Below are 24,968 nucleotides of genomic sequence, written 5' to 3'. Positions count from 1 at the left end.
TACAAATTAAGTCAAACAGCCCCCCATATCTTAATTATGACATAATCAGCCATTCCACCTCATTTTCTTTTAAATTAAATTAAATCCAAATAATTACCACGAAGCCCCTGTCTTCATAAATATTATAAATTGAGACCGAAAATTACACTTTTAAACCTCAACTTCCGAGTTATGCCAATCAACTCCTCAAAACCCACACCTTGCGTATAAGTATTGATTTTAGGACTACTATACATTCATTAATTAATTAATTTATTTATTTAATAAATACAGTGGGTGTTACACACGGATTACAAAATTGGCAGCCATTAAATATATACAAGAGCAAGAGCCCCAAAATCGGATGAAAGAATCTGTTATTGAAGTGTAGTGACCTCTTCAAACGTGGCATTAATTTAATTCTCTAGAGTACAGACTAGATCTGAAAATTATCAACCAGATGTTGAATGATGTCGGCCCCATCAGAATTTATCCAGGGACTGTTTACCTATAATACAAAAATATAATTATTATGTTAAATGGAGATTAAATGAGCACTTCACCTTTACATTCCAAAAATATAATATAATATAATACATATGAGAATTCAGTTAATTGGTAACCAACATAGATCATGTGTTTACTCAAATCATAAAAAACTTGCCTGGATTGTGTTGTGGGCAAAATATCTTTGCTTACTTCCTTTAAAACTAACATCAACTCTTTCCCAGCTTATTTTAGTCAACCCTCTTATCATTGCTTCTGCAGCAGTTGCACAAAATCCAAATGATGAATAAAATGTGACCATTAAATCTTAAAAAATATTGTGGATGTGGAGTGAGTACCTTCCATGGAGGCTGTGGCTGTCTTGAAATTATTGGGTTGCAATAATAGCATAGGGGCAGGGCTTTCTTGTTTTATGGTTTTTGTAGTGTCCCTGTCCCCCTTTAATATATGGGGATATTTACTGCTTCTTACAAGATTTTTACGCTGGAACCAAATAATTCATTGTTCATTACAAGTTTTTTCAAATAATCAATCAATGAATTTATAAATAGCAATACCTTTGGCAGCTCGTTTCGACGCCGAATCGATGACGTACTCCATCCCACAATATCTGTAAATATATATAACTAAGATGAGGAAAACAATCTACATGTGAAGTAGTCTTTGATTACTTTTAGTCAAGTCTTTTTCAAAGATCAGTCTATTAATCATGTGATTGTAATAATTGGCGATATAGTGGATTTCTTTCCCTGGAAGTGGTTTTGGATTAACACATGAGTTGCAGAGGAAATAGGAATAGGATACGGTCAAAATGAGCATTTGCATACACAACATGTCGCCTGAATGATTGCAACGCGGAACTGCATAATTAAGATTAGATTTAGTGAAAGTAACAAGCAATTCATATAATATCCATGTATGAAGGCTGAGGCACGCTCACAGGAACTTCAATTCTTGAGAATCCTCGGCCATCTGAAGCAATAGAGGAGGGTGTCCGTGTCCGTGAGTCTTATCAGTCAAAAATAAATGCCTCCCTGTTCTTCCAAGAACCCATGATATTTGGTGAGCTACTTTCTCAACAGTGTTGGACCCACCAAACAATGGGACCTGTCGATGTCCACCTGTACCAAGATGTGGTGTTGCAACAGTAATGAAGTTTGTAGGCACCAATCCTCCAATTCTTGAATCTTGTGTATCTCCGTAAAGCTTAGCAATAGCATATCTTGCTACCAGGCCACCCAGTGAGTGACCGATAAAAGATATCTTCTCAAGATTCGGATAACGTTTTATAACAGATGCCACCTGCAAAAACACAACTTCAGTAGATTCTTTTTAATTTAATTTAATTTTATGCAAACCCGATTAAATTAACTTAACCAACCTCGTTAGCTAATCTGTTTCCCATCACATCAACACCATTGAATGTCAACAATGAAGAGTTGCGATCACTGCCTGTATATGTATGTATGTATGTATATATCAGTCATCCAAAGTCCAAACCATATATCTATACATGGTGTTACAATACATACATAGCATAATCCATCAACCATATATGTATTGACTGTAAGGAGTAGTAACACTACAAAAATGCTTACAGTGAACTATAAGATCATCAGGATAGTTTTTCAAAAACTGTTTTGCAGCGTATCTCCAGTTATGAGCACTGCAACAGAGTTATAGGCATTCCAATTATCACATTGTAATAATGAACAGAGGTTGAGCTACGCCAAATCATGGTAGAAACTAGTTCATCACAAATGTTTGATTTTCTTCTACTTACGTCAATTAATTATAATCTATATCTAATTTACCACCTATCTTTGCTAAAACAGCATCCCTTAATTATGATTTTCAACTCTCATAATTAATCATCTATACCTAATTAACATAAAGTTAACTGTATACCTAATAACTGAAATATCAACTAATCATATAAACCTACTCCTCCTCCATCAACAGTAAAATCGTTCGCACAAAAAAAAAAAAAAAGTCAAAATTAATCCATTGCTATGCCAAATTCAGAGACCAACCAGATGATCAACTAATACAATCTTGTATTTCCTAACTGTGCTATTGAAATCCAGATTCATGTCATATAGTTGATTTGGCATTTGTGTTGGTCAATGGTCCTCGAAATTTTTTATAAATCTGCGATTATGTTACATATATAACAAGATACGCAGGCTTTGGATTTGGAGTGTGGTGTAACTAAAAATAACGCATACCATTACCTGCCGATCAGACCATTCACCATAACGACGAGGTGAGTCGGCGAGTGTTTCTTGTCGGTGGAAGCCGATTGCATATCGAGGTTACCATCTCCGTCAACTTCATCCACCGTCGGGTACCCATAATCCGTTGATCCGAAACACCTCAATTTATTCAGGATCAATGATCTTCTGTTTATCTTCTTCAGCTTCTTCGCAACTTCATCTGATGTTTTCGGTTCAATAGTTTCTTGTAAATTTTTCTCCGACTCCATTGAATTTGAATCCAACGCAAGTAGTGCAATGTACTTAAAGGTATCTCATCTGATTTGAAGCGTGTTCTTGCAGCTCTAATACGCCGACCGCTTTTTGACCGGAATAATTGGGTGAAAATTACTATTTAAGGAGTTGATTTAGTGTTTTGGGTACCAGGTGATGGGTGTTTCTGGAATTTCACGCAACGACATCGTCTATCGAGGACCCATATGGAATTAGTGCTGACTAGTCAAAGTCAAAAAATCTAATTAAGATTAGGTTCTAGAACACAATTAAGACAAAATTTCAAAAACACTATCCTTCATGAAAAATAATATTTTTAAGATATCTTTTGAAAGCGTTGCATGGTTCCGGGTGTGGTGGACAAACGAGTCGGTAGCAGGCAGCTTGTAGCATATAGCAGGTAGCGAGTAGTTTATTACCTTTTGTTAAACGTTACATTAAGTAGCATTTGAATTTGAAACATTTTGTTAATTTAAACGCTAGAAGGTTGTAGTACCAAACGAGACTTTCTGTTCAAAACGAAGTGTTTTGTCAAACCCTAGAAGCTAGAAGCTCTCAAACGCTCCATGTTGAACACGCTATATGCTATGCCATTGGTCCTTCTGTTTTAAAATTAACTTTTAACCTTATGATATTTTTTATAGATAGAATTTCATAAATAGTCTCTGTGGTTTCACAAAATCTGAAGTTTCGTCTCTAACTTTAAAAAACCTTACGGATGGACCATGTGGTTTTAAAACTTTTAACAAAAGGTCTTTATTGCTAACTCCGCCAAATTTTATTCGTTAAGTGAAGGGCATTTCCGTCATTTCACTATTACAGGGACCATTTATGAGTTTTTTGTTATTTAAAAATAATAATAATAATAATAATAATTTTAATATATAATGGGTCTCATCTCTCCCTCTATCTATCTATCTATCTATCTATCTATCTATCTATCTTCCCTCCCTCATGTATGTCTTCTTCGTAAAAAGAACACACCCTTTTAAATAACTAATTTCTCATAAATTTCTTTTGCTCAATGGGTTATAAGAACAATCGAGAAGGACCTTGTTATTATTATAAATATCACCAATAGTTAATGGCATTGAATACTCTTTCCAACAAACATGTCATGTTTATATCCATGAACATAAAAGTTCATAGAAACCAATATGGCAACAATATACCAAAACATCATCTATTTTTTGCAAAATAATCAAGGTAAACCATGTAATGAACATATACTAATCTCCATGAAAACACCGATTATAATACTTAATCATAAACAATTAAACTTACACAACCTATTTATTCACTTCCTTCAAGACTCGTCTGTCGGTTCATAGATATATTAACAAAAAACAAAAAATGTAAGGAGGCAAACCTAAAACCGATTTTGTATGTAAGTCATTGCTGATTTGAGATAGAAACTTATATTTAGAAGAATGGTATAATAGTCAATTGAAAAATGATTATCAAATATTTAGGTAATATTTAAAATAAAAATTCATGAAAATATTATATTTTAAAAGGTAATGAAATGTAAATATGATATTTATAAATTAGGACGAATAAATATAATATTTTAAAGTTTAGAAAGAACATATATGAAATTTCATTATAAAATACTATACGGACCAAAAATTCATCTAACTCAAAAGTAAAAATAGTATTTACTCGTTCTTATGAAAAATAGTATTTACTCGTTCTTATGAGAAGATTGTAATATAACAATTTTTTTTAATATAATCTTTTTATTTCTCAAAAAAATTAAGTTTTCAGGAGGTTTAATGGTAATATTTTATAAAAGGAACATTAGGCAAATAGTCAATTTAATGCATACATCTTTTTTTTTTTTTTTAATTTTAATTTGACTGTATGCTCTATTGAGGACAACTCAAAGCGTTTGTGATTTCCTTGAGTCTTTCTTTATAAAAAATAATAATTCTATGCTAAACAATATCAATGCAATCTCTAAACATGATTGGAATATGTAGTGGATTTTGGATCAAACCATTTTAGATCATTGTAAAATGCTTTAAATTGCTTAAACTATTATATGTTTTCCCAAGAATGTACCTTTGTAGATTGATTGTTGAATATGTGTAGGAAATGGCAAACAAAATAAATAGGCGAAAACCATGCATCAAACAGACGAATGAGTACAAAGATGGGTGTTGCTATTAAGACACCTCTTAGAAACCCTATTAGCATATTTAGAAAAAATCAATCAATAATTAACTAGTTATAATTAACTTTTTCATAAAGCAATACAATTTCAACCAATAAAAATATTTCAAAATTTTATTACGGTGTCTATATGGCAATTTGGGGTGTCTTTTTAACCAACCCCTACAAAGATATGCCCAAAATAGTTGCCAGAGTGCTACATAGTGTCTTGGACTACCCTAACACGACCTCTAGGATGCCTAGTGACCTAGGAGGCATCCTAGGATTCCTATTTAAGACAACATGTGTTTATGGGTGTCTCGAGTTAAGACATGATTTGACGTATATTGGTATCAGATGTCAACGTCATATCTTGGCAAGCTCAACATTTTTAGGTTATATTATAGTGTATTTGAGGATGCTAAAGATCAATATAAAATGTCAGAGCCATGTTAGAGTCATCATAGGATGGCCTAGAGGATTTCCACAACTGTTGTAACCCTAATTTAGTCTTTTAGCTTCCATATAAATATAATGATCCTATTTGATTTCAAAGACTCCACGGGTGTTTTCCTTCCATTTTGGAAGCCTCCAAACACTTCCAAAGTACTACCAAACCTTTTTAATTCTTTCTCCTTCTGAAATGAAAGCCCTGATTTATCGAATTTAACGTCTTCCACGTGAGATCACTAACACTCCTTCATCTAATTGATGAAGAGAATGAAAGCTAATTTTTAGAGACTACTTTCAATAAGTTTATCATGATATTAGGTTGAATTTCTTGTTATTACTAATATTTCGAACAAGTTTTCTTTATTATCGTATATTAAACATTTTAAAGTTCGTTGCTTTATTCGTAATACATTCTATTGACAAATCATAAGTTGTTCTAATTCGAATTAGTGTGGGAGTTAAGACAATTAATTGATCAACGTAATAACGATAATGCATCATAATGTTAATTTATATTAATTGTAGGTCACGTTATACTGAAGCCATTATTTGTGTCTAATGTGGTAGACGTAAGGTTTAAACCAAGTAATTAAGTAGGCATATCATGTGCTTAAAATTAGATGATTTAATGTTAGCAGTTATAGTTATGTCTAAGTAATTATACCAAAATCTAATGGAAGAAAGGTTTATAAAATCTAACTGATTGATAACTAAGATGAAAGTGGCATTTTTATTATCATTCATATAATTTTAAAACCAAATGGCTTCTAGCCTAGCGGAATCTGGTATTGTCATCTCTCCTTAAAGTTAATGGTTCAAGTCATGTCGTGGACATATGTTGATTAAAGGAGTAGTTTATGAATATGTTATATTTGATGGGTTTTGGTCATAAGACATCCTATGTGCTCATACAAACCCTAATGCTTGGATCTAGGTTTCTCTATTGTACATGCAAGTTATCCAAGACTATAAACCCTAATTCTAGCATACAAGTAATCATATGAACATGTAATTAGGATTAAGATCATACCTTGATTGTTATGTAGCAATAACAATCCCAATTCCTCCTTGAATTGACTTTGGAAGACTTAGAGTCACAAGTGTCACTCCTCTAATGGCTTACAAACACCATAAGCAAATGGAGAAGGTATAAAGAGAGAGGTGAGAGGTTAGAATTCGTACCTAGGACCTCTTGGGAAGGGATACACGAATTCATGACCCTAGGGGTGTTTATATAGGTGTAGAGATAGGGTTTCAGTCATTATCCTTATCTAGTTGATTATCCATTAAGCAACCAATAAGATAATCCTTGAATCCTTATCATACTCGAATTCTAAGGCTTTCCAACCTTAAATTCGTCCACCACATAAATAAGATAATTCTTACCTTATTTTGTAACTATCACATAATTACAAATCAGCCCCTCTAGTTTAATTAATTACATTTGATCACAAAACTAATTCTTAATTAATTATTGACCAATATTAATTAAACAAATATGATTTCTCCTTTAATATATTATTCTTATAACATATTAATAAATCATATTATCCTCTCTCTCTCTTTATTCATTTCTCTAATCAAGTTGCTTTGGTGAAGGCAACCCAAAAGGACCATGCACCATCGGGTCAAGTACATACCAAAATAGTTATGGACTTAGACACTAATCCAACAATATTTTCCGTTTAAAAAAAATCATATAACTTTAAGATAATCTTTATTTCTCTTTTCTGAATTCATAAAGTTGTTAACCGTTTGTAAATTCCTAAATTTGGCTAATTCCAAACTATTGTTTGACTACGAACTTCTTTGTATTTGTAACGACCCAAATTTTATAAATAAATTCTTCATTTTTAACTAGTCAACCATTTTTCATAAAACATAAGAATTCCAATATTCGTTTTCAAAACCATCAACATTACAACATTATTATTTTCAAAACATTAGAGTGTCCCCCAAACCAGATCGGAAAAGAGAGATAGAGTGCACGCTGCATCATCACGCCTTGCCATTGCCCTTGGGCTCCGATGTACCTGAAACAAATCCACAAACGGTAAGTTGAAAGCTTAGTGAGTCCTCCAGAGCATACCCCACACAAACCATATATCACATTAGCTATAAAGATACCTCTACCACATATCACATGTCAATTTAGCTATAAAAGTTATCTCTACCATTGGCACATATCAATTAGCTATACAAGCTATCTCTACCGTTATCCAAAAAGGCTATCTTTACCATTAGCCACAATGCTATCTCTACCATCAGCCATAAAGGTTGTTTCTACCATTAGCCACAATGCTATCTCTACCATCAGCCATAAAGGTTGTCTCTACCGTTAGCCACAAAGGCTAACTCTACCGCATATCACGCATACATACATATCACATACCTCTACATAACAAGTACACCAACTATCATAAAATGGGCCGGCCTTGGTGCCTTAGACCCATTTTCACGGCCAGAAAAGACCGATTTGTTTATGCTTTGTTTTATAAAATCAGAGTTATCTTTTAAAGAAAACAGTTGCGGAATTTGTTCCCAAAACAAAATATGAAAAAAAGTTATCAAAGCATTTCTTTAAAGAAATGTATTTTCATTATATAACAAAATTTCGGGATGTCATGTTTAATACAGACCAAAAGCATAAACAGAACAAAATAGACCTTACAACAGTTATTCATAACTACTGGCCTATAATCCAAAATCTCTCGTCAAGTCCACCAACTTATACTCTTGTGTCATTACCTGTAATGCAAAGAAAACTGAGTGGGTCAGGCTTGGAAGCGTGGTGAGCATATAAGGTTTTCAACCCACAATAATATAATTATTATATTTAATTATCAAACAATCAATTCAAATACCCACCCCCATTATCTCCATTTATTTCTCAAAGATTTATCCTAAGAACTAATTACCCTTCTCCTATTCATTCCTAAGGATTGCCCTAAGGAACTGGCACAAAGTCTAGTGCTGCCAAGGTTCTTAGATTACCTATGGTGAACACGCAATTCACAATGATTAATGAACACCTACTTCAAGAACACCTAATGAACACTTAGTTCCAATATTACCCAATGAACACCTAGTTCACAAACACTTAATGAACACTTAGTTCAATTATCCTTGATGAACACTAAGTTCCAATATCTAATGAACACTTAGTTCGAATATCCCTGGTGAACCCAATCATTTAAGGAACACAGGGAATGAAAGCTCTTTGTTCAAACAACGTGATAATAAAGTATATCTTGATCCTGAGAAACCACTAATGTTATAAACACATATAAATTATATTTCTAAAACAATATATCCCATCCCGTCGATCCCCACATACTGACCCTATACAATGATCTTACGAGATCTAGCCTAAGGAATCGATATGAACCCAAACTGACGAAGTTGCTTCGGAAATTCTCTAGCAGCAAAAGAGGATCAATAAAGACATCAAATGAGGGGATTGGAATAAGTTTCACCACGAACCTTCATTCGTAAAATAAAGAACCACAAGACATTTTAAGTTAATGGTAGTTATCTAGATAACAATGCCTAGGTGTGGTCCGACTATCATGAGGTATTATACCCCCAGACTCTACCTATCCCGGCATCGAACTTTTCTTAGCAGTGGCCTGAATACATGAGGTATTCAACCCCCAGACGAACCCTATCCAACAATATAACACCAAACATACCTAGCAATGATCTATTACCGACACACTTTACTAAGCAGTCTACGAAGTTCCCTTAATTACTTCGTGAAAGAAAAAATTGACATATGAAGCTCAGTCGATCACCTCGTAAAAGAAACGCTGACTCCAAAGCTCTCTCAAAATAAAAGTATGGGGGAAATACTACTAGAGTACTCCCGTACGCTCCCGTAGCCGACACACAAAATTATCAAAAAGACTTTGTACATGATAGTACTTCTGGCACATTATAGTACACTGGTATGCGAAAGAATCGTGCCCGAGAACATAATAGTACCCTGGCACAAGCAGCACCCAAGACACAGAGCTTTGAAAAAGACTTCGTACATAAAATGTACTTTTGTACGTAGGACGTACTCCACCGATCATCAATCTCACAACATACGTACTCTTAATAAGAGGCTACCCAATGTCCAAACTTAATTAGACTAAACATCCCTATTTAAGCCTTAACCCATCACTAGGAAAGCCTACAGTGCTTATAATCAATTTTCGATATTAACTCCGTTTAGGCAATGCTAACTAGTGTATACTTAACACAGAGTTTTAGATAATAATATCATATATTCACGTCTTAACACATATTGAACCATAACTGATTCGCAGTTTGTATATCATCAAATATATCTAACCCGTATTTCGGACAATAACAAATACTTTACATACATATGTATATTTCATACTTTAATCAATACACGTATAAAAATTGTGTTCCTAAAAGGGACTATACGCATGATACCTTATCGTATGAACACATAAATCAAAAATACATAATCCGTACTCCCGGATCTAAAATTTACCTCCTTACCTAATCCATATTCCCGAATCTAAAACTAACCTCTTGATTTGATCCATACTCTCGGATCTAAAACACGTTTATCTCTTTATCCTTTTATCTCCTGGTCCAACCCACCTTTTATCACCTACCAACAACCTCATCTACTCATGTTTTACCCAACATATTTTTAGATACAACATACGTATATAGTTTAACTCATTAAAACTTATATAATTCATCCATTCCACAATCATCTCAAATAAACAACAAAATATTATGCACGTAGCATGTATTTCATAGAAAATACTTAATATTTATGTGTTAGAAGAAAGTGACCACACACTCACTTGATTAGAAGATGATCGGACAACACTACGGCTTGTAGAAGTAGTATTTTTTGGTAGATCTGGAAAATCTTCACAAAAATTGGCTTCTCACAGGCAGAGCTTCGGCTTGGGAATTTCACTTCTCGGGATCTTCGGGGCTTCGGGACTTGCTTCGGGTCTCGGGAATGATACCGGGGCTTCGGGATAATTCTTGCACGAAAAATGATGCGAAAACTTAGAAACTTAGAAAATTCATAACTTCCGATACGAAATCAGATTTGGACATTCTTTTTATGCACGCTCACGGTTTAACGAACTCTACGACTTTCGTTTAGATCGCTAAAGCTAAATATCGCTCTAACGTAAATTCACTATTTACGTCGCGCTGTGTCGTGCAAGTTCTATCGCGAAACTTCGACAGGTCATAACTTCTTCGTTATAACTTGGATTTCAACGTTCTTTATATGCACGGAAACCTTGTAACATATACTATAACTTAGTTAATATTATTCATTCTAAATAATATTTCATCAAAAATTCATTTTTGACGCCTATCGTCTCTAAATTGACTAGCCCGAATCTACGGGCGTTACAAAAACTAACATTCAAACAAGGTTCTTATGCATGGAAAAGGAATGAGCTCAATAAAAGATGCAACTTTATGATACTTGGGGCCTAAAAAGGTCCAGATTTGGAACCATATCCTTGTGATAGGTCCAGATCTAAGCTTGCTTCCATTTCCTCAAGGTTTGGTCATGAACTCCTAATTAGAATATAGGCTTAAGGTAACAGATTCATACCTCAATTTGTTGCCCAAGACGAACTAGATGCTAGATCCAATGTTTTCCCCTTGATTCTTCTTCTCCAAGCTTGGATTCCTTCCTAAATTCCCAAAGTCAAGCTCTCAAATGCAGACACTTCACACACCAGGGTGTTTGCGGCCGTACACAGTCTCTTATGATGTTAATGGGGGCTACAAGAGCGTTTAATGAGGCTTATATAAGGGCAAACCCCAAAATTAGGGTTTTTCATTAAACAACCTTGACTCGTCGAGTCAGCCTTCTGACTCGCAAAGTCACTTCCGATTCGTGCCCCTGAAATATGACCCTACTCGATGAGTTGAGCTCCCAACTCGCCGAGTCCATGCATGAAACCTCTCCATTGGCAAGTTTCCAACCAATGCTCAAACCAGGTGTTACAGTATTCGAACCGATTAGTCATTGCTATATTTGTTGGTTGGTGTATTTTTTTTTATAGAGATGACGACCTTGATCATTCAACCTTCACACATTAACTATCTTTTCCACTCTTAAATTGCATACTCAATCCCTTCTTGATACCAATTGCCACATGACTATGCTAGAGGAATATAACGCTTTAACATAATGTTTCTCGCTAGTCCAGCAACTGTCCTTTTTTTGTGGTAAGGGGGACAATATGTTGTCGTGGTAAAATGTTAACATACAGTTTCTCGATCTAGTGTTGAAGCCGGATATTTAGGTGTTGTTAGTGGAGTAGTTGAGACTACATGGCAATAGACATGTCAATGAGGCGAGTTTTGACTATCATTCGCTTCAAACCTTAAAAAAATTTATGGGTATTGATTATAAGTTTCGATTCGTATGCCTGTTTACGGCCCATACCCAATTACCCTGTTATTAAATGGGTTAGGTATGGATTATTGCAAATTTGCACCACTTATAACCCGCCTCGTGTGTGTGTGTGTGTGTATATATATATATATATATATATATATATATATATATATATATATATATATATATATATGTATATAACAGGAAAGTATGCAACTCGATGTCTAATAAACTATAATTATTATGGTATTGGATTTTGAGTATTGAGTAATGTTCATTGTAATGGATTTTGTGTATTAAGTAATGTATATCCTGTGTAAGTAGAAGTTTTGTAGAAAGATTAGTTTGTTGTACATATCAAAATTTGAAATTGTAATATCATAAAAAGGTTGGGTTATTGGGTTGGGTATTCGTTGATTTGGTTGATACAAATATGAATTCGACAATTCAAAATCCTTAGTATTACTGGGTTGGGTCGGGTCACATCTTTAAATTTTTAAAAAGGTTTGATCAACGCTGATTCGCTTGAAACCATCCTCGTTGACAGGTCTACATGGCTATAAAACTCTCATGGAACTCCACTTGCCTCTTAAGTGGAGCTAATGTTCATCTTCAAGAAATGGCTTTCACCTTTATTTATTATTATTATTTTTTTATTACGGTGTTTCGATTAAGCTGCGGTGCATATTTGTCTAAGCAGATACTATATAGGCCCATTTATATTTTCATGTTTGTATTATATGTAATCTCGGCCCAAGCCCTCATCCGATTGTTAGATTTTACATTGTGTATTTAAATGATCGATGAGAACCAATACTTTTCGTGGAATGAAAATACCATGACAATATATTCCTAATATAATAATAAAAGATTGTGCAGCACAATCTTCGTAGAAGGTTCCATGAAAGATATTACATTTGGAACTAGAACACAAGATTACAAGCACACGTACCTACCACGAAGAATATTAAAACTAAGCATATGAACCATCGGAATAAAGATTTAAAGATGTCTATCGTGGGAGGGATGGCATTGATAAATTGCATTATATTGTATGATATGACAAAAGGATTATTATAATTAAATATAGAACAGAATCAAAAAAATAATAATAATTTGGTGAGTATCGTAAACATTATATTTACCGTTTTAAAAATTTTAATATAGAATAAAGTTATCGTTTAGTTTTTATCAATTTGAGATCTAATCGGAAGATCCAAAATTGTTGTAAATTAGAAGAGAGGTCCGCATTTTGCGGTGAGTTTATTTATCTTACACTAGGGTATAACCCGTGGAAACCACGGTTAACAAATTAAATGAATATTGATAATTCAAATTAGTAATCATTAATCAAAAAAGTTATAAGGGTAAATGACACAAAAACCACTATTTTTATACAGAAATTCGATTTTGACACCGTGTTATTTTTTTTGTCAATTTTGACACTGTATTTTCCATCTGTTATAATTCTGACCACTTGATCGGTTAACCAGGTTATATGCTGATGTGGCATGATGACGTGTCAGTTTTAATGACGTGGCATGCTGACATTATATGCTGACGTGTCAAAATTGAATTTTTTTTTCTCACAAAAAACACTAAGTTTTCATTTTTTTTCGATTTTGACATCAAGTTTAATTTTTTCTTTAAACTTTGACACTATGTTTTTTTGTTCCAAATCGAACATCATTTTTTCCAATTTCGTTCAATGTTAACAATTTTCTATTTGAAACCGTATAAATATTTTTTTTAATACATTTAAACTGTATAAATATGTTTTTTTTCATTTAAAAACCATAGTTTGTATAAATACATTTTTTTACACTCAAACCATATTTTTAAATATAAATATGTATTAGTTATATAAAAGTTGTATTTTAGATTAAATTTGCAACTTTAAAATGTGTTTGGAGGTTTGGAGGCGTGTAGTCGATTAAACTCAGATATCAAGTTTGCAACCCATCAAATTTTTATATCTTATTAGAAGCTTATGGCTAGTTCGATTCTCATGATATAATTAATGCTTTGATTGTAAGAAAAAAAAACACTTTGTATTTAAATAAAAATGTGGTTTTTAAACGAAAAAAATATGTTTATACAGTTTAAAATGTAATAAAAAAAATATTTATACAGTTTTAAATAGAAAATAGATAAAATTAAACAAAATTTGATAAATGATGTTCGATTCGAACAAAAAAAACACAGTGTCAAAATTAAAATAAAAAATTAAACTTAGTGTCAAAATCGAAAAAAGTGAAAACTTAATGTTTTTTGTGGAAAAAAATCAATTTTGACACGTCAGCATATCATGTCAGCATGCCACATCATCAAAAACAGACACGTCAGCATGCCACGTCAGCATGTAATCTGGTTAACCGATCAAGTGGTCAGAATTGTAAAAAATTGTAAAACACAGTATCAAAATTGACACAAAAAAAAACACAGTGTCAAAATCAAATTTCTATGTAAAAAGAGTGTTTTTTTGTACTATTTACCCAATTTATAAATACTCATTTGTATACAGCTTTAAAATTAGCATAGTACAAAAATAAGCCATATTTTACATAATAAAACCTTCCTTAAGTTCAAATGACCGTCTTGCCCTTTCTTTATTCCTTGCACTACAAAAAAAAATATTTATATGATGTATTCATCATTTCATCAACTTCACTTTCAGATTACACTTCCATCATCCTTATATTCTTTTCTTTTACCATCTGGTTTTCCTTTTCATAGCCAAATGGCTTGTAATTAGCAATGTCTTGTAACAAAACAAAACAAAAATGGAATAGAGTGTTTTATTTAACTTAAATGGACCTGAACATTACATAACAGAAACTCAATTGTAGCAATCATGATCTTGTTCAAAACAATACAAGTTTGAATGTGAACAGCAGTTCCCTAACTTCTTTCTGATTGTGAGTTTCCTATTCTCTGCAGTTTACACATCTTAAAAATAAAAAATTTTAAACAAAGAAGACAAAAAATGAACGTATTTTACAGTTTACCGTACCTTTTGAACCGTTTATGGCTGACATGCCTGTTGATGAAGGAGAAGATATTGCATAAAAGATAAATGGTGTAAACTATTGTCTCGTTTGGTGTATATCATATAACGTAATAGTTAAAATCATCTAATCATCAAATAAATCTAGATTCTATTTAAGAACCATGAAATAAAAAACTACCCATTAATTCATATTAGTAGCTTAAACTAAAGATGCAACTTATTACTACTTAATCCCGCCACGTTAACTTATCGTAAGAAAATCGTTTTTCATGTGTACCCATCCCCATTCTCATTGGTATTAATCTCTGTTGATTGACTGTTCACTTTACTACTTCAATCAAGCAATAAGTACATTAGATAACCATAAACGCAACAAACACTAAATCATGGACATTACAATAAGCAAGAAAGGCTAAACTAAACCCAACTTACCAAAGATGTCAAAGAATATAAAGGAATAAATAATCAATATTTTATATGGGAGTTGGTTAAGAACATAGATGTAATAAGTACGTAAGACCAAACCCACGAAGAAAAAAAATAAGATAAAAGTGATAAGATTTTACTAATAAAACCAGTTAACTGATATGCGACAATAACAAAGAACTGTCCGTTTTGCTTGCGGTTTTAATGGGGGTAAAAGAAAAATGAAAGAAATGCAATTGGATTAAAGCTTACTTGAGAGGGTAAAGACATGGACTGGTGGATCGAAGATGGTGATCACAGTAATACCATCGGAACCCACCTCCATTTTGACTTCAACCTGTCATATTTGTTGAATTATTCGAGCGTTTCTATGTCCTTTGATAACATTCGGTTTGTGCTGCTATGACTGTATAAATAGTAGAGATCTTCAGATAATTTTTACAAAATCGGATTAATAGCTTGCACCAGTTGTTTTAGGGTGCCAACTACTATTACCATCCTATCATTTAATCAAATATAGTTGTGATCCTGATGTGAGATCTTAATGTTAGCTTCAGAATCTTCCATGAAGTCCTTATAATAAGATTTCAAAAATGGAAGTTTTCAGTTGTCACAACTTTTATATGTCAAAAGTAATAGCTCATATTGAAACATTCTTACCTAATCATTTCTTACCTAGTCATGGATTCGCCCTTCCCAATGATTCCACCACATTGGCTATCGTGTACAATTTTCTAACTTTTGATCTTGGCTCACCCTCATCACCATCTTCAGCATATAACTAATAAAGCATATGTAATATTCTGTAATTTGAGTTACATGGTGTATAAACCATAAAATTTATATCGTGTTAGGTTTAGAAAAAGTGAGGTGTACAAAAGTTGACAGAATAATGTCATGAAATTACAATTTGCCAATAAATTAATGAGATGAAAGAGGCGGAGCAAAAATGCTGAGGATCTTTGATTCAATGGAAACACATAGACAATCTTTTCAATCTAAGTTGGAGGTGCATGTAGAGGAAGCAACGATTTTCAATTCAAGGGTTAGTGTTGTTATTGAGTGGTGGCAGGGGAAGAAATGATGGTCGATTCTAGGGTTAGGGTTGGTAGAGAGTGGTGGTTGTAGTGAGTGTGTATGTGTGTGGTAGAGGGCTAGTGGATGTATGGATGGAGGAGAAAAAAGGTACATTGAATGCTTCATGGAGGTTTCATCAGGGGTGCTAGAGAAGAAAGGTACATCGAAGCATCGTGGATACAATAAGGGTAGAGATTATCATGGAAAGTATTCAAATTTCACAAAGAAATCTAAATTTATGAACTATACATGAAAGATTTTAGGAGATTTAAATGGGAATTAATTAAATGATCAATATCAATACATAACTGTCTACTAACAATTACGGAAAATCTGGTATTGTAAAGCTAAAGAAAATGGGTGGGAAAAACTGATGCATACGTCCATTAAAAGGACACGTGGCAGTATAGCATGCTATTGTTTGTTTCTCTAATAGCTTGATTGCATGCTCTGTGTAGCTTAGTGACCATTAAACTGCATGAACTTGTTTACCTAATAATTTAGTGAACATTGAATTGTTAGAGCTAGGATTGACCAATCTTAGTTAGTAATTAGAATAAATAGAGCTTAGCTGTGTTAGAGAGCGTGTATTGTGACTATAATTGCGTTTACATTACAAATCTTACATAACATATTTACATTCATAATTAGTTCTGTGTTTAATTATGTGTGAACATACATGGTTTGACATGAATTAGTTAATTATTGGTAAGTTAGAACTAAATTACTAATATAACTAAAAACCAACTTAATAATCCGTAATCATTAGCTAGCCATAAGGGAGAAGTGGATTCAAACTAAACAAGAGTGTGTTTTTATTTATTGAATTTGATTTAAGTTCATCTGATCTTGTAAAACCAGATAAAACCCCTTTTAAACTTGTTAATAAATTAGGTTAATTTAATAGTAAATATATTAAATTAGAACACCGTTCCCTGTGATCGACACCCGACTTACCCAAGCTATACTATAATCTGACTAGGTACACTGCCTATAAGTGCATAGTTAGTTAAGTTTGTTAGGTTATAAATATTAAAATTAGTGAGTACTTTTGTGCACATCATAACTCTAACTAAACACCTCACTCCCAACACCAATGCTAGAACTAGCCAGTAATGCCACCAATGCGGTGAGATAGGGCACTTCAAGAAGGATTGTCCTATAACAAAGATCTCCAGCGAAGACGGCAAAATTCTAAGGATCACTGCCGCAGGGGAGACTACTCCGAACCCACGTAAAAGTAGTTAAGGCGTTTCATTGTTACAGACTTATAAACCGTTTAAAATTTATGTGACTCGAGTCTTACCTTTTGCGGGATCCCGTCAGTTATGGAACCCCCGTGCTACGTATACTTGTCTTTTGTAGTATATCTTATTCGCAGCAATAGTCTTGTAGTAAGTCTAAGTTACTGTAACTCTATTGATGGTTGCACGGTTATGTTTTGTCTGTAACGCCTTATGTTCAAATCTAATGTCTTTAGGTCCCATATGATTCCAACATTATCATACAACTAGATTCAATTTGATCCACACAATACCAGCTCCTTACGTACATCTCTTTCTCCGAAATCGCCTTTCTAGCGAAGCCGTCATATCAGAACACCGAAGTACTCATGCATGGAGTACCTCAGGTTTCTTTTCCTTTCCGAAGAAATCCTCGAAGTACCACTCATACAGTTGTCAAGTTCAATCCAAAGACCCATACGGTTGATCTATCACTGAAGAATGTATAAAAAGGGGTGGTATATAATCAAGGTTCTACAGGTTAAGAATTGATGATTCCACTTTAACTTCTTTTCCTCATTGGGATGTGAACGTAAAGAAGAATCATTTATTCGACTATCTTTTCAATCTTAATTATATACGACTCGTATACAAATTAACGTAAAGAAGAATCATTTATTCGACTATTCCTCATTGGGATGTGAACGTAAAGAAGAATCATTTATTCGACTATCTTTTCAATCTTAATTATATACGACTCGTATACAAATGAAGTACCACTCGTCAGATAGGCAAGTGGAGCTCTCTGATTGGCTCCATGTTTGACGGGGTATTTCTTCTAGGGAGAACAGGATAAGGCACAGTTCTACCCCTTAACCACCATACCAATGAGTCCATGCAGACAGAGGCCCGACCTTGGCCTCAGACTGGGTATGACCAGACTCTAGCTAGGCCAAGCTTGGCGCAAGTTCGACTTTTTTTCTTTAATGTTTTTTATGAGGTATACGTTAACAAGTCCCTTAGGCGTGTAGGCGTATACGTTAGCTTGGTAGCATTGTCGTTCGAGCCTACATTACAACACGTGTATGTCTAAGATTATTTCTTACATTTGACCGAATTAGACAAGGTCATCGATATGTTTCATATCCATCACAAGACGGTTTGTGACACCAATTTTACCTTTAAAATCCCCCCTTCTTTTCTTGCTTTCGTTGTCGCGACTCAGGCATTTTCTGATTTTTTTTCTTTTTCATCACTCTTTCGTTCTTAATGATGGATCGTTATGACATAGTCCCTACTGTTGAGGAATTTCAACTACTGCAATAACAATTTGGTTTCTTTCCAGAGCATGGCGTGATGATTCTGGCGAAGGGATCATCGATCTATGACTGCCCTCGAGAGAAGTGGGGGTTCATTTTCCTTTGTTCGAAGTGTGGGTTACGCCTGCCAATGTATGACTTCTTTGATATGATTGTGCACCACTATGACTTCTCTATTTATGAATTAACCCCAAGGGGTATGAACTCACCTTTTGTGAATTTTCGGTTGTTGATACGGTGCAGTAGAGCTAAATCCACAAGTTAGCACTTGTGACAAAACTCGAATCCTAATTTATATTAATATAAGAATTAAGTATAAATTATATGTTGTAATAATTTTTAAAGTGTTAAACAACACTTAATTATCGTAAGAAGACTTACAAAATACTTAGAATATCATTTGTGTGTTTTTCGTGTTCTTGGCGTTCTTCGTGTTCTTCGTGAAAACTAGTGTTTTTATGTGTTTTTGGACCAATATATGATGATTAGAAGGTGTTTGTGAACTGATTACAAGATCTATTTGTAAGATTCTAAAAAGATGTAAAGGATTTTCGCATGGAATTAATGCGGAAACAGTGATTTCACATGATCTTGAGGAGAGAAGAGGGAGTTTTCGGTTGAAGTTGAAAGAAAAGTTAGAGTTTTCAGCTGAATGTGAGGGAATGAAGGATAATTTCGGACTTCTTATATACATATAAGGGATGGGTTTTCGGCTATAAATGGTTCGCGGTCGAGAATACAAACCGAGACTTCGGTTTTCGGCTGGGAACTCAAACTTAGAAGGATAAGGCTGCTGAAATCGAGGAGATAAGACTTCTATAAGAAGTCTCGCAGGTTTGCGATCAAAGTAGTTTGCACCTAGGAAGACCGTTTACGGCTATGAACCGTTTGCGGTCCGAAGAAAGAAGGAAATGCATGTGAGGGTTTTCGGTCCTAGCGAGAATCCTCAGTTCTTCTTAGATTTTAACTTCTAATTTATACAAGACTTTTACTAAGTGTTTAAATTTATCAAAACATTAATTTAACTTTATTAAAATAACAAATCAATAAGTTTGACTTTAATTTGATATGTTTGAATTGAGTTGACTTTTACACGATAGAAAATAACGGGGTGTCACACATTAGCACCATTTATGTACGGAAATACCCCGTCAAACATGGAGCCAATCCTCGAAGTACCACTCGTACAGTACATCAAGGTCATGGTTTCCTCCACCCTCAGCCTCTATCACCACCACAAGTGTTCTTGAGAAAACCCTAGCCTTCTTGGAAGCTTTAAGCTCATTTTGTTGTCTTTAGTGCACTTTAAAGGAAGTTGAAGAAGGAATTTTTGGTACAAGTATCTAGCAAGCAACCCATCTCCATCTTTGGAATAAATCTTTGGAACTTTTGTAAGACCTCAAGACTTGATCTTTTTGGTTCCTTCTTAGTAGATCTAGATTTTGGTTGCATTTATGGGTTCATAGTGGTGATTGGAATGGTTCTATGAGATAAAATTTTCAACTTTATAGTTCATATTGGTCCCTTGGGCACTATATCTTATGGATCTTGAAATTGAATAAGTTTTAAGAGCCATGCATAAGATTGAGGCCATTTTTCTCATATTTGGACCTAGTTGGGTGAAGGACATGCATGGTCATAAAGTTTAGATTTTTATGGACCACTATGTTCCTAAGAAGCTTGCTAGAAAGTATAAATAAGAGGCTTAGCAGATTAAGGACTAAGTCCATTAAGCTATCCAATTGCAGTAGGCACGACGTGGCAAGATGAGTGCCACAATGTGGCGATGGTGGATTTCACGACTATTTTGCCCGGACGCTGCTACAATGTGGTGGAATGCTTGCCATAACGTGGTAGCGTATTTTGGATCGTGATCGAGTTGGATGGTGTGACCATGGGTTGACCACGACATGGAAGTCAGATAGAGTTGAATTTGACCGTTAACTTTTAACCTAGTTTAACTTTAAGTCAAATATGTTAGTTTTAGAAGGTAGACTAAGGGTTTACCTTGTATGTTTTGGTATAAGGTATGTAGCACCCGCTTTTCGACTGTGTAAGCTTGTTAGTTTTCAACTGCGTTGTGATTTGAGTCTTCTCATAATACTATGTAGGATGCTAGAATATCTTTGTGACTCTTACATGAAAGCTTATGGTTGTATCACAACACTTGTATGAAAGACTGTGGTTGGATCACAACACTTGTATGGAAGACTATGGTTGGATCATGGCCGGAGACACTATAGTTGCGTTGTAGCAACAAAAGTGATTATAAGACTATGGTTGGATCATAGCATTCACATGGGTTAAATATATACCCCTAGGGTTGGGCCTACTGATATGTATGATATGTGGTATTTTAGAAAACTCATTAAGCTTTGTGGTTACAATTTTATGTTTAAATGTTTCAGGTTCATCTGTTTTACAAAGGGAATGGTCCAACATGATTGCATCACATCCACTAGAGTTTCCGCGCTTATGATTTTGTTGTCACTCTGATGTTATTTTGAAATACTATTGATACTTTGATTGTCTTTTGGAAATATAGAATGAATGCTTTGGTTGAATTAAAAATAGAATTTTTACATGTGATTTTTGGGACATTACATGTCAGTTTTGAGATTTAAATCACTGTAAAATCAACATGGGTGATGTTTATTCTTTTCTGTTTGTATAAATTTTAACGCGCTTACGTTTATGGGGAGCTTTGACGTCAGCTAAAAATGGATAAAAACAATATATTGGTGAAAATAAGTTTTTTTGGCAAAGTCAAAATGGTAAAAATGACATTGTTTTTGCATCAGTTTAAAATGAGCATTTTAAAGCAATTTATAGCAACATAATTCCATTAAAATGACATTTTAGTATCGTCTAAAAATGGATTTAAATGAGCAAATTTTGGTGAAAATGAGATTGTTTTGGCAATGTCAAAACTGTATAAATCAAATCGAAATTATGCAAAATGAACATTTTTAAAACAACTTATAGCATCATACTTCCATTAAAGGAGAATTTTGAAATCAAATTAAATTGGTTGTGTTGAGCATATTTTTGTCAAAATAGGTCTGTTTTGGAAAGGTTAAAATAGGATTGTTTTGGAATTAGGTCAAAACTGTGCAAAATATGTAATTTTAAATAAATCTATAGCAATGTACTTCCATTAGAGGACATTCTTACATGAAGTAAAAATGATTTAAAATGAACACATTTTCTTCAAAATTGTAATTTTTCTGAAAAAAAATGGTTTAAAATGAACAAATTTGAATTAAAATGGTATTGTTTTGGAATGTCGAAAATATAAAATTGAGGTTGTTTTTGCTTCAAGTCAAAATTGAGCAAATTAAGCATTCTTAGAATAATTTATATCAATATATTTCTAGTTATGGATCCTTTTGACACCAGATAAAAATGCTTCAAAATGAGCATATATTGGTCAAAATGGGAATATTTTGGCAACATCAACATGGTAAAAAAAGAAAGAAAAAGTGGATGGGGGATGTTTTCGCTCAGGTGGTACAAAAAACGTCATTTTTAAAGCAATTTCTAACAACTTACTACCATTAAAGGAGAATTTCTATATAAATACAAAATGGGACTAAAATAAGCACATTATCATCAAAATATGATCGTTTTGGCTAGGTAAAATGGTAAAAATACAGTTGTTTTGGGATCCACTCAAAATTGTGCAAAATGTGCTTTTTAGGGCATTTTTCAACAATGTACTTCATTTAAAGGGTATTTTGACATTATGTAAAAATGGTTTAAAACGAGCATATTTTTATCAAAATGGGATTGTTTTAGTAAGGTAAAAATGGTAAAATATAGATGTTTTGTCATATAAAAATAATGCAAAAATAGCATTTGCAAAGACAATTTTTAGCAACACACTTCTATTAACAGGGCATTTTAAGATCAATTAAAAATAAGATGATCAACTTTTGGACAAAACATCCATAAAAATATTTTTTCGTAAATTTATGATTAATGATTATGATTTAAGATCAATTAAAAATAACAATGATCGACTTGTGGACAAAACATCCATAAGAATAATTGTTCGTAAATTTATGATTAATGATTACGATTTATTATATTATTTATATTAATTTATTTTGTAAACCATGTAGCATACGGGTTATCACCTGATGTGTGTGTGTGTGTGTGTGTATATATATATATATATATAGAGAGAGAGAGAGAGGATGGTTCAATTGAGAAAAAAAAGGTTGAGAATGGGGGAATCATTCTCAGCCAATCATTTATTTTTACCGCAAAAACCTCCAACGTACCGGCAGAAATGGAAAATGAATGCACATGTGTTTTCCAATAAAACATGTTTCCTTAAACTATGCTAAACATTACCTTAATATATACAACAACATAGTTTTTTCGTTTTTTTTTTAAATTTTTAAGAAGCTATTTTTATCGAAAAATGATTTTAAATACACCAAAATTCATGATTTTTTATTCTCTACAAATAGACATCCATATTAATATAGTTTTAATATAAAATAATTTTATTTATTTATTTTCAGCTATCGTTATTCATAAGTGAATAAAAATGAATCTGGTTTACTACAGTACATTCGTTATTCACTTATGAATAAAAACTATGATTAATTTTTTTTTTATAATTTAAGTATCATTCATATATGAATATAGCATATACTAAACATAGTATATTCATATTTAAATATTAGACGATGCATTCACTTGTGAGTATTACATAGTATATTCACTTGTGAATGTTAGATGGTATATTCATTTATGAATATTATATGATATTTTCAATATTATATAGTATTACATGGTATATCACATGAGAATAGTACATAATATATTCACTTGTGAATATTAGATCGTATATTCACTTATGAATAATAGTTGGTATATTCATATATGAATATTGCACAGTATATTCATATATGAATATTACAATGTGTTTTCAGAAATATATATAATTTTTATATGTTATTCACTTATGAATAACATACAGACTTGCATATTTGTTTTGTGTTTTAATAATCACATATTGATTCAGGTGAGAAAACATTTTCATATGTGAATATAACGTGGTAATTTAGTTTATGCATTTCATCAAACAGTTGGAGTGCATACAAGTTAACTTTTTTAAAAATGTGATAAATATGATACTTTGACTACTTAAATCTTACAAAATAATAGATTGGTAGAGAAATGTATGAAAATTTCAAACAAAAAATGATTTGATCTTTTTCTAACCTTAATTTCGATGTTTTATTTGATGAACGATGTTGAATGAATGATACGAATTGAATTTTAATTATCGATGATGTTGTTCTAATGATGTTGGGAGTATAATTAATTGTAGATGTTGAAGATATGTTCGTATTCAAACAGAATTGAAGGTTTGATTGAAAGAGCAAAAAAACAAATGAATTTCAAGTGTTCGTATTTGTGATTGAAGATATCATATTTACAAGTTTGTCACCATGTCCTTTATGTTTAGAGGCTAACTAAATAAGTGGCTGAGAATTATTTCCCTATTCTCAACCTTTTTTATTTTTCTCAATTGAACCTGTTGGGGTGCAAAGTTATTCATTCATGACTTTGTAAATGTTTGACTTTTGTAAAACCCACTTGCATGTGGTGCTTTAGCCTTTAGACCCATTTGTTAGTTAGAGTGAGAGAGAGACATGTAAACACCTCTATAAATAGTGGGTTCATACCACTTGTAGAGGTGTGGTTGAGAGATGTAGAAGTGAGTGTGTAAGTGTGTGTTAATTATGTAGTCTAGATCTAGATCCTTTTTGTAACACCATATACATTCAATATATCTCTTAAACACCCAAATCACCATGTTCAATTGTGCAAGCTTTAATTCCACATGCCAAACCATGTTCTTATGTCACTACAATTGGTATCAGAGCTTGGTTTTCATGATCAACA

The 24,968-nt window shown here is 33.0% G+C and overlaps 1 protein-coding gene across 1 annotated transcript; it reads right to left on the bottom strand.

Moving 5' to 3' along the window:
- Positions 1–235: 235 nt before the first annotated feature.
- Positions 236–3,127, bottom strand: LOC145035896 (alpha/beta-Hydrolases superfamily protein). The gene is made up of 9 exons (XM_078984614.1): positions 2,721–3,127; positions 2,085–2,152; positions 1,868–1,938; positions 1,427–1,788; positions 1,291–1,346; positions 1,044–1,096; positions 825–969; positions 644–741; positions 236–487 (listed from the first exon to the last, which is right to left on the bottom strand). The coding sequence occupies exons 1-9, from the start codon at positions 2,969–2,971 to the stop codon at positions 416–418; spliced, it is 1,176 nt and encodes a 391-aa protein (XP_078840740.1). The 5' UTR covers positions 2,972–3,127; the 3' UTR covers positions 236–415.
- Between the last annotated feature and the right edge of the window lie 21,841 nt (positions 3,128–24,968).

Source organism: Lactuca saligna, chromosome 1 (genome assembly GCF_052625555.1).
Source record: "Lactuca saligna cultivar CGN05327 chromosome 1, ASM5262555v1, whole genome shotgun sequence".
Classification (NCBI taxonomy): Eukaryota; Viridiplantae; Streptophyta; class Magnoliopsida; order Asterales; family Asteraceae; genus Lactuca; species Lactuca saligna.
Note: the sequence above shows the minus strand (reverse complement) of the source record. Positions and strands in the feature narration are given on the sequence as shown.